The 12095-nt window shown below is 42.3% G+C and overlaps 1 protein-coding gene across 1 annotated transcript; it reads left to right on the forward strand.

Annotated features, from left to right (window-relative positions):
* The first annotated feature begins 10888 nt into the window (after positions 1-10888).
* ier3 (immediate early response 3) lies at positions 10889-11816 on the forward strand. Its single transcript, XM_085788071.1, has one exon. It carries the CDS (start codon positions 10932-10934, stop codon positions 11466-11468), a length of 537 nt encoding a protein of 178 aa, XP_085644197.1. The 5' UTR covers positions 10889-10931; the 3' UTR covers positions 11469-11816.
* The last annotated feature ends 279 nt before the right edge of the window (positions 11817-12095 follow it).

Below are 12095 nucleotides of genomic sequence, written 5' to 3' on the forward strand. Positions count from 1 at the left end.
GTCGGGATTAGAGAGAGTTACTGTTAAAGAAACATGACTCAGCTGAACTCGGTGACTGGAGGAGGAGGAAGAGGAGGAGGAGGAGGAGGAGGAGGAGGAGGAAGAGTACAGTAAGTTACAGTAAGAGAGGAAAAAGCAGAGCGAGGTGCGAGACGAGTGGAAGCTGTGAGGTCACCGCTCCGCTCCGCTCCGTCGACGCTGAAACAACACGACAGGTTTTTTTTTCTACAGACAGACGGACAGACAGCGAACGTCTCGTCAGTTACAGTCAGAGTGGAAAAGAAAAGAAACGAAACACGTCTGGTCTTCCACATCTGGATTTCATTGTCCAGCTGGAGGTGAGAGGGTGGACGGACGTTTCCAGGGGGACGACAAACAGCAGGACGGAGGGATGGATGGAGGGACGGAGGGACGGAGGGACGGAGGGACAACACAATGCACTCCTTCTTCTGTGACTATCTTAAAACCCCAATGTTGTCCTTCTGGGTCAAAGAAGGAAGGACAAAGGGAAAAAAGGAAGGAAAGGAGGCAGGCAGGAAGGACGAAGAAGGAAGGAAGGAAGGATGAAGGGAAAAAAGGAAGGCAGGCAGGAAGGATGAAGGGAAAGAAGGAAGGAAGGAAGGAAGACAGGCAGGGAGGATGAAGGGAAAGAAAGAAGGAAAGGAAGAAGGGAAGGCAGGCAGGAAGGATGAAGGGAAAGAAGGAAGGAAGGACAAAGAGAAAGAAGGAAGGAAGGAAGGAAGGAAGGAAGACAGGCAGGGAGGATGAAGGGAAAGAAAGAAGGAAGGACAGAGGGAAAGAAGGAAAGGCAGGCAGGGAGGATGAAGGGAAAGAAGGAAGGAAGGACAAAGGGAAAGAAGGAAAGGAAGAAGGGAAGGCAGGCAGGAAGGATGAGGGGGAAGAGGAAAGGAAAGAAGGAAGGCAGGAAGCACAAAGGAAGGGAGGAAGGAAGGGAAAAAGGATTGTGGAAAGAAGGAAGGGAAAAGGAAGTCAAGAAAAATGGAGGGAAGGAACAGATTAGGTCAAGGAAGGAAGCAGAAGGATGGGCGAAGGGAAGGAAGGAAGGAATGGAAAAATGATTGTGGAAAGAAGGAAGGGAGAAAGGAAGGAAAGAAGGAAGGATGGAGGAAGGGAACAGTTTTAACTTCCACAGAACAAGGCGGAGTAGATTCCATCCATGAGACGTCGTTCGTCACTTTTCATTGTCGCCTAGAAACCTCAGAGTTGCATCATGCCGTCGGCGTCGTGGCGACAGATTCCTCCGATGCTTCCAGAGTCGCAGAGGAAACAGAAACACAAGGAAGGAATTTAAAACATGAAGGAGGTGAAGTCAGGCCTTTGGTACGGTGGCCCTGAAGGGTCAAATCACTGCAGCTTCAGAACACACATCAAAGACACAAACCTGCAACAAATTCATAAAAAAAAAACAACGTCAGAAACTCACAACTCGGGCTGCAACTAACGCTCAATTTCATTATTGATTCATCTGTCGATTATTTTTAGTTGTTTGGCCAATAAAATGTTGAAAAAAACATTTATCAGTGTTTCCCAAACCACCAGACGACGTCCTCAAATGTCTTGTTTGGTCCACAAACCAAAGAGAGACACAGTTTGTTGTCATAAAGGAACAAAGAAACCAGAAAGATTCACATTTAAGAAGCTGCAATCAGAGAATTTGGATTTTTTTTCTTTAAAAAACTATTAAAAGCAAAAGAAACAGCCCGCAAAACCTCGTTATGCTCCAAATATTTGGAGCATAACGAGGTTGTTTCTTTTTCTTTTGAAGCTTCCCTCTTAGCCCAGCACACCAAGCAAGTAGGGCTGGGCGATATAACGATCTCGATACGGGATCGCGATAAATCTTTGAACGATTTCGATAATAAGCTATGGCCCTATTCCTCGATATCACATGAAAGTAAATATGCGCGACAGCAGCCGGCCACACTTCCGTCTGATACTCCGCCTCCTGTCCTGAGCATGCAGAGCTTGTTTGAGCTGCTGCAGCTAAAGGGAGGAAGGATAAGATGGATAGATAGATAGATATACTTTATTGATCCCAAGCTGTGATAAAGTGAAAGTTGTAAAAGAGGGAGGAAATGAGTGGAGGTGGAGCCAATGGCAACTGAAGCGATTGTGAACGTGTGGAGCATCAGTTCGTCTGTCCCGGCTAAAGAAGCCTGTCAGTGTGGAGTCAGAGCAACCTGATGATAGCCTACCACGGTCAGAAAGTGGAGGAAACACGGAGCTGCTTGTGACGTTTATTCTGCGGTAACATGTCTGTTTGCTCATGTACAGTGTGAAGAACATGCGCTAGGCTCAGGCCCCCACATACTCCGGCGTATTTGACTCCGCGGATGTCCGCGCGCACTCGAGGCAGACGAGGACCCAAAGCGGGCGTCCGCCGGTCCCTTCCGTGCAAAGCTCAATTTTTATGACCGCGCGGACTCAATCTGTTTCAAATGTGATACTGTATGCTTGCCTATGAAACCGCAAAAGTCCGCGGACAGTGCGCGCGGAGTCAAATCCACTCACAGTATGCGCCGACAGCCTCTCTCCCTCCCTCTCTCTCTGTCAGCGCCGCGCGCACACACACACGGAGCGTCGCGTCGGAGCGGTGAAGTGAAACAACAACCTGCAGATCACCTGAGTTGACGTGAACTGCGCTCGTGGTTACCGAGTCAGATCAATAAATAGGCTTTATGCACAGCTCCACTACTTCCTGAGCTCAAACAGGCTCCTTTCCTTCCTGTCTTACATTATTGGACAAACTGATGAATCCAGGTGTGTCTGACAGTTGTTGTGACTACTGAGGTCAGAGTCAGACACACCTGGATTCATCAGAGTGGGCTCGGCATAAAGCCTGGTGTCAGAGCAGCTAAATAGCTAAATATTTGTCTACAACCTGTTCAAATAACTAGAAAGACTAAAGCCTCATGATTGACACATTTTAGAGCTGATGTATGGTAGAAAAAAGACAACAGAAAACAACAGCAACAACAATGTAAATCAAATCAAACTGTGGATTATTGAACTGTTCCACCCTTAATGAACATTAAAGTGAACTCATGTCATCCTCCCAAACTGAACACATTCTCTGGTTTCTTCAGGATTCAGTCAGGATGCTGCTTGAACTGGCAGCGGCAGCAAAAAATACATATCGAGACGATATCGAGAATCGATCAATATGGAAAAACATATCGTGATAACGTTTTTTGCCATATCGCCCAGCCCTACAAGCAAGGCATGTGTCTTACAAAAACTATTCAAACCAATTATTAGGTTATCAAAATAGTTGACAATTAATTTAATAATCGATTCTTTTTCGATTAATTGTTACAGCTCTACTCACAACACAACAGAAGGCCGGGAACACGATGAAGCAATAAGGAACCAGGAACCAGGTGCTTAGATAAGCAGATTATGAATTAGTTTGGTTTATTATAAAGTCAAAGTCACATGGTTCAGATATTATTGTTACTGTGCACTGTTAGCTTAGCAATTAGCCTTTCAAAGTTCAAAGTTCAAAGTTATCTTTATTGTCCCAGTTGGGAAATTGATTTGCAGCCAGGATGTCCAAAATACATACAAACATACAATACCAATAAATACACATAAAACACACACACAGAGCAATCAACCTCTGTTAGGAAAAACAGCACATAGAGCAACACATAACAACACATAACAACACATAGAACACATAGTGGGCAGAGTAATTAGCCTGGTCCCTCACTTTATTGTGTCCCCAGAAACACATCTGTTGTGTTTCTGCAGCTCATGTGTCTGAGTCTGAAACCAACAGCAGTGGTGACTTTAAAAAAACAACAAAAAAAAACTTTATATTATTTGACAGCAGAGTTATTATCAGTTATATCAAGCGCACACATTTACAGACTGCAGTGAACACAACACAACAGAAGCGTTTGTTCCTGGGGACTTTCTCTCTCTCTCTCTCCTGGCTCCGACTGGACTGGACTGGACTCGACCGGTCTCTCCGGTCGTTGTCTGAACTCGTCGCCCGGTTACACAACAACCAGTGTTTGAATATCTCTGTTCAATCGAATCGTTTGAAGAAGCAGGAAAAGACTTTTTTAAATCACAGATGTTGATAAGAGGCTGAGGTCAGAGGTCAAAGGTCGCTGCTGCCTCATGTGTTTACGTGACCACAACCTCAGTGGTGTCATTCGATACAACATACAAGTATGGTATAGCAATACCTGGGTATTGGCGAGGTGTAAACTGGCACGCCTGGCTCAAACCGCCATGAACATCATAGGGAGGGAGGAGCAGAACTACCTTAAAGGGATAGTAGCATTTTTTTAAAGTGGGGTTGTATGATCTACAAATAGCCCCTAAGTACTTTAATTGCAGTAGAAGACTCTCTGCACTCCTCCCGTTAGCAACGCCAGCCCATAATAGCCCTGCCCAGAGATTTACAACATACAGTGTTGTGAATGGACCCAAAGAAACGGCCTATTTTCGCGGCCTAAAAGAGGTTTTACCTGAAAAAAAAAACACAGTTCCATTGTTCGCTATAATATAATTTTTTCCAGCCCTTCAAAGTGCAGGAAAAACACAGTTTTTATTTGGACCTAACCAACTCACGTATCCCTCCGCCCAGGGTTAGCGCCCGTCGATCAGCAGTTGGTTAGGTCCAAATAAAAACTGTGTTTTTCCTGCACTTTGAAGGGCTGGAAAAAATTATATTATAGCGAACAATGGAACTGTGTATTTTTTTTCAGGTAAAACCTCTTTTAGGCCGCGAAAATAGGCCGTTTCTTTGGGTCCGTTCACAACACTGTATGTTGTAAATCTCTGGGCAGGGCTATTATGGGCTGGCGTTGCTAACGGGAGGAGTGCAGAGAGTCTTCTACTGCAATTAAAGTACTTAGGGGCTATTTGTAGATCATACAACCACACTTTAAGAAAAATGCTACTATCCCTTTAAGTTGTTATATGAGAAATCACTACTCAGAGAAGCACAAAAGATTTTTAACGACCCGACACACATCCTCAACCCAGAGTTTGATGTGCTGCCCTCAGGACGGAGGCTCAGAGTCCCCAAAAGTAGACTGAAGAGATATAAGAACTCATTTATCCCTTCCGCCATTAAAACACTAAACAATAATATGTAGCACTTAATGGCACAACTGTAAGTTCTTTATTAATTTGACCGGTTTTTACCTACTTTTTTTTTTTTTTTGTATAGTTTTACTGTTTTACTCATTTATAAAGTTTTAAATAACCTTGCACCATCCTATATTGGCGATTTGCTTTCTTTTTATACTCCAATAAGAACGCTCAGGTCCTCCACTGCCTGTCTTTTAACCATTCCTAAGGTGTCCAAGAAAACTGGCGAAGCAGCTTTCTGTGGTAACGGTCCTAGACTCTGGAACGCTCTACCCTTGGACTTGAGATTAGCGGACTCGTTGGCCATTTTTAAAAAGAAACTGAAAACGTATCTTTTTAATTTGGCTTTTAATAGGGGTTGATTTTATTTTGTATCACTGTTACTGCTTGGCTTTGTTTGTTGATGACGTGTTGTGTTTTAAACTGTTGTTGCTTATTATTGTTTCTGCTTTGTTCAAGCACTTTGGGCTGCTTCGATGCATGAAAAGTGCTATATAGATAAAGATTATTATTATTATTAAAGATTAGTATTATGTACTGTTGGCTTTATTCCATTGGTTTAGTTTTTCTCCATGTCGAACCACAGTGCACATAGCACTTTAACTAAAGAGCTGCTGATCTGATCAGTTCTACAGAAGTTTTTACTGACCTTTTTGTAATAGAGTGGAAGCACCCTTCACCCCGTTTTGAATGCGTGTTAAAGGTGTGAAAGTATTTTGTATGGATGTCTCGTATGTATTGTCTTGTGTATGCAGTGGCTCCGAGCCCAAAACAAATTTCCCTTCGGGACAATTAGGTACAATCCAGTCCAACTGATGCGTTCAAGGCCCCGTCAGCGTCTGTGTTTGTTTCACTGGAAGCAGATTCAGAGTTTCTATTTAAAACACTCAGAGAAAAACCAAATCCTGCACAGTTGTTGTGGGATGCATGGAGGGTCCAGGTGGTGGTGAGGGGGCGGGGCTTAGTTGTGACATCACAAAGTGACAGGAAGTCCCGGCGGCTGGTTTTTCATGACTCAGCATCGACTAAACAGAAAACTGCGACAACAAATGACTGTAACTTACCGAGAAAAACTAAACGGCCCGTAACCATGACATCATCCACTTCAGCTGCAGATGTATACACACACACACACACACACACAGATGTATACACACAGACACACACAGATGTATACACACACAGACACACACACATTTACAGCTCGGTGACCTCTGACCTCTGAGCTCATCCTCCATGCACCATCACACACACACACACAGCGTCTCGCCTCAGTGGCGTCCATATATGGAAACACATGGGACAGTAGAGAGTGTGTGTGTGTGTGTGTGTGTGTAGATGAATGTACAGTATGAGGAATGTCACACCCTAATTAGAGAAAAGTCTTAATGACACATCATCACCCTGCAGCTACATACACACAGTTTCCCACCGGTGTGTGTGTGTGTGTGTGTGTGTGTGTGTGTGTGTGTGTCATGCCGTTGGCGTTCTCATTTCAGATTCCTCCGATTCTTTCGGAGTCAGAAAAAGAAAGAGAAAGGTGTTCAGGTATGTTAAACACGCTGCGTCTCTCATCAGGAAACAGAAAGAGGCGTCAAACCACCGCAGCAGCACTGAACACGCTTCACTCTGGCTTATTTATATTGTTGCTTCACGCTGATATGTTGATTAATGTGCACTGTCCTAATCAAATAAATAAATAAATACATAAAATAAACGTGCAGAGACACAAACCTGCAACACACAACTCCTTCAGTTTGACCTTTAATCCGTCTCTGCTCCGGTTTCCTCTGTTTTTATTGAACCTTGCAAAACACAATGAGGCGTTTGGGTTCTGTCACTGTTTTTAGTTCGAGTAGAATAAAGTTACATTTGAATAAAGTAGCAGATTTGTGCATTATCAAACACTTGGGAAAAAATAAATTTCCTGAGGATTAATTCAGAACAAAACAAATGTGCAATTGCTTTGCATGTAATTGTGACTAATAGTAATATATTTTATTTATACAGCGCTTTTACAGTACAGCTCTCAAAGACGCTTTACATAAAACCAAATACAGAGGAATACATGTACAAAATACAAAAAATACATAAGAAGAATTTTAAAATTAGAACTAGAATTTAAATTAATTGCTACTAAACTAAACTAAACACTCGACCTCTTGTCCTGGTTTCTAGCTGCAGAAGCCGAGTGGAGCTGCAGCGATGACAGACATGAGGCTCCACACACTGCAAAAACTCAAAATCTTACCAAGAATATTTGTCTTATTTCTAGTCAACATGTCATTTCTAGTCAAAACTAATCTCATTACTTAAAATAAGACTCAAGTAGCTTGTTTTTTAGACACTTATTACTTTTTTCAAGCATATTTTCACTTGAAATAAGTAGAAAAATCTGACAGTGGAGCAAGTTTTTCTTTCTTATAACAAGCACAAACTAACAACTTGCTTTCACTGGCAGATTTTTCTACTTATTTCAATTGAAAATTAGTTTGCAACAAGTGAAAATGATCTAAAAACAAGTTCATTTTTAGGCGATGAGTCTCATTTTAAGTGGAAAGAGGTTAGTTTTGACTAGAAATGAGACATTTTGACAAGAAATAAGACAAATACATTACAGTGTTACAACAGTGTTTCTAGCTGCAGAAGCCGAGCGGAGCTGCAGCGATGACAGACGTGAGGCTCCACATCGAGCCTGAACGCTCGCGGGTGATTCGCTGGAACGCCGTGAGCCAGTCGCTGCCGAGCAGCAGGAGGGGAGACGTCGGGACACGACCCGGCTGCAGGAGGACGACAAGTCCAGACCGGTCTCAAGCCGCTTCCCAGGAATCACAACAAGCTTTAGTCTTCCTCCATCGTCTTCCTCCATCAGGGGAAGTTTTTTACTGACATTATGAGTGGGCGCCGTTTTCAGCAGAACTGACTGAGCTGGACGAAACTGAACCATCTGATGGAGAATCCAGAATAAATTATAATCTAATAATAAAGTTGTATACATATTTCTATAAATGTTCACAAAGTTTGGTACAAAACAATATTTATTACTTTATTTATTCATCTTATTGTTAGACTCTGTACAGTTTTACTCAAATTGAGGCCCATTCTTGTCCTGTTTAACATTAGTGGATGTGGTTTGTGAATATAAATGTGCAAATGCAGCAAAGTCTAAATGTTGCATTGGAGCGTCAGTTATAAAATCTGCAAAAATGTTTTAGTATTTAGTAAAAAAAAAAAAAAAAGCAGCTCCTTCAAAATGATCAAGTCTATGTAAATCACATTGAACAAAAGAAAGGACACTTGAACAAACACTGGATGTATTTTTTATATTCAACTTCATTTTAAAATCAACTTTCTGGAATTTATTTTGAATTTTTGTAAAAAAAAAAAAAAAAGTTCAACTATGTAAAGGGGGGAAAAAATCAATTTATTGATGATATAATAACAATTTGCTTCAAAATCTTTAAAATTACTTAAAACAAAAACTTAAAATACATTTGAATTATATTTTGCATCACATATGCATCATATTTTGTGTTAAAAAAAATCTGATATGTCAAAAATCTGTTTTGAAGAATGACACACACTCACAACCAGTTCATTAAAAATTCCTTTTTCAGTAAAATTTTCCTTTCAGAGTTTAAAATGTCTCAACGTCCGGATGTTTCATCACATAAAGCAGAGGTTTCCTCTTCTGTCTCCATTTTTAGGCAACTGGAGATATTTTTAGATCGTTGTTGTTTTTTAAAGAATGACATTTGAGTTTTTGACTGATCTCTATCTATAGAGTTGTTTCTGTGCCTGTTTTTTGAAAATCTATTTATTTATTTTAACTGCTTGTCTCGACTCAAACGTCAATAATTCAATAACTTGAGTGGGATTTTCCAGCAGCTTCTCTGACATGTGACCGAGCCGTGTTGTGTTGACAGTAAACTGATGAACATGTGAAGAGAGCGTGACAGCTCAGAGACAGCAGAGGAGACAGGAATCTTTATTTGTTCATGTTTACAGAAGAAAAACTTTTATCTTCATTGGATCAGATCAGAAATGCTCCTGAAATAGAAACACAAAAGAGTCTTCTTCTTTTTCTTCTTCCTGTTTGTCCTGATGAGTTGTTGTTATTATTCTTATTATTAAAGGGATAGTAGCATTGTTTTTAAAAGTGTGGTTGTATGATCTACAAATAGCCCCTAAGTACTTTAATTGCAGTAGAAGACTCTCTGCACTCCTCCTGTTAGCAACGCCAGCCCATAATAGCCCTGCCCAGAGATTTACAACATACAGTGTTGTGAACAGACCCAAAGAAACGGCCTATTTTCACGGCCTAAAAGAGGTTTTACGTGGAAAAAAAAACACAGTTCCATTGTATACTATAATATAATTTTTTCCAGCCCCTCAAAGTGCAGGAAAAACGCAGTTTTTATTTGGAGCTAACCAACTGCTGATCGGCGGGCGCTAACCCTGGGCGGAGGGATACATGAGTTGGTTAGGTCCAAATAAAAACTGTGTTTTTCCTGCACTTTGAAGGGCTGGAAAAAATTATATTATAGTGAACAATGGAACTGTGTATTTTTTTTCAGGTAAAACCTCTTTTAGGCCGTGAAAATAGGCCGTTTCTGTGGGTCCATTCACAACACTGTATGTTGTAAATCTCTGGGCAGGGCTATTATGGGCTGGCGTTGCTAACGGGAGGAGTGCAGAGAGTCTTCTACTGCAATTAAAGTACTTAGGGGCTATTTGGAGATCATACAACCCCACTTTTAAAAAAATGCTACTATCCCTTTAAGTCTGGCGGCTGAGTGTCAGTGTTGTGTGACTTCTACATCCAGTAATAACAAGTAGAAAAGCAGAATAAACAGTTTGGACAAACACTCACATGAATCATTGGATCTGTTTCCAGAATAAAACATGATTCCTGGTTTAGATTAATCACATGTTGCTTTAATTCAGACTCGTGTTTTTAACTTTTTATGACTAAATGAAAGTTATCATATGTTCATGCAATTATTTGATGTCTCTTTGTATGGTGTGTATGAGAGTGCAAAAACTCAAATATCTTACCAAAAATATTTGTCTTATTTCTAGTCAAAATAAATCTAATTATACTTTTAAAATAAGACTCATCACATTAAAAAGTAGCTTGTTTTTAGACACTTCTTTTTACTTTTTTCAAGCAAATTTTCCACTTTAAATAAGTTGAAAAATCTGATAGTGGAGCAAGTTTTTCTTTCTTATTATAAGCACAAAAAACTTGCTTTTACTGGCAGATTTTTCTACTTATTTCAATTGAAACAAGTGAAAATTATCTAAAAACAAGTTAATTTGTAGGTGATGAGTCTTATTTTAAGTGGAAATAGGTTAGTTTTGACTAGAAATGAGACATTTTTGACAAGAAATAAGACAAATATTCTTGGAAATATTTTGAGTTTTTGCATTGTAGTGTGTGTGTGCGTGTGTGTGTGTGTGTGTGTGTGTGTGTGTGTGTGTGTGTGTGTGTGTGTGTGTGTGTGTGTGTGTGTGTGTGTGTGTGTGTGTAGTAGTTGGTTTATGAATGAGTGTGATGGATGATTCACCTTCTGTGCAGCTGCTGCGGCTTCTAAATTACACAAATGCAAATAGTTCTCTTTAGGTTTTTCCCACTTGAGCAATAGACAGGGGAGGGGCCAGCTGCACGGGGCGTCTCCACGGCTACCTGAACTAAAAGTATAAAACCTGACGAGCTGCGGAACTTCAGCAACTTATTCTCTCTCAGCTTCACACTGAAGAACTCCAAGACAAGAAGCGACACTACAGAGAACAACAACATGTACTCACGGACCAACAGCGTTACCATGACGGTTCCCCGCAGCACGGAGCCGGAGGTCTTCACCTTCGAGCGGATCCCGGCCCAGGCCACCGCCGTGCGCTCCTACGTGCCCATCCGGCCCAAGAGGCGCTGCACCCGGGTCATGTACCCGGCTAAAGTCCGCATGCACCTCCCGCCGCCGGAGAGGAGCCAGGCCAAGCGCTGGCTGCTGGTGCTGTGTCTGGTGGTGCTGTGGCAGATCTACACCGAGGAGCCGTGCGCCGCAGACAGCAGCCCGGCGGCCGCAGACCTCCAGCAGGGCTTCTCCTCCTTCCAGTCCGCGGAGGATCAGGCTCTCCAGCTGGACTCGGAGGAGCTCCTTTCCTCCTCCTCTTCCTCCTCCTCCTTCTCCCCCTCCATCTCCTCCAACACCAACAGCTGTGAGGACGACGGCTCCGTGGCCAGCGACCCCAGCGCCAGCTACGAGCAGAGCACCGCGGGGAACGGCTACATGGTGGCTCTGCTGGTCTACCACAGGCTGGGCAGCGACAACTAAACAGTCTGCTGGGGGAAAAACCACCACCACAATCCCACCCCCCTACCCCATGCTCTGCCATGGGAACAGAACTAAACTGAGCCGAGCTGGAGATGGAGTTGCTCCTGAGAAGCTTCCGGAGAACAGCGGTGCGCCCCGCGCGGCGCAGCCGGGGAAGGAGCTCCATGCGCCGGCCTCACGCTGCCAGCCGCCCCGCTGACAGCAGCGGAGGTCGGAGGCCCGGGAAGGACACTTGACTTTAAGAAGAAAACCCTGAAACTTGAACTCACGAAAACTTGAATTGTTCAGCAACTGCACTTAATAGGCCTGACGTGGACATTTTTATTTTTACAAGTTTAATAATATTGTCACTGAAAACTGTCACTGCAGTAGGCCGAAAAGCTGAAAAACTGACACTGTCTGTCTGTCTAATGTGTTATTTAGTTATTTATTCCGTTATTTGCTATTTATTGATAATAATTTTATAATAAAAAGTCTAAAAGAAACTTTCTGTCTCTGTGCTCTGTGCCCAATCTGTGGTTTTTGCATGTTTTATGTGTTAGAATATGAAAATCCTGCAGCCTGCAAACGCCTCACCAACTCTGCATCACTTCATTCACTCACTCACATCCTGCAGCAGCAGGCACT

This window comes from Trachurus japonicus, chromosome 9, assembly GCF_045865225.1.
Source record: "Trachurus japonicus isolate A0001 chromosome 9, Traja_1.0".
Lineage (NCBI taxonomy): Eukaryota > Metazoa > Chordata > Actinopteri > Carangiformes > Carangidae > Trachurus > Trachurus japonicus.

Coding starts and splice junctions, on each gene's coding strand:
- ier3 (XM_085788071.1), top strand. CDS start 10,932: ATGTACTCACGGACCAACAGCGTTACCATGACGGTTCCCCGCAGCACG.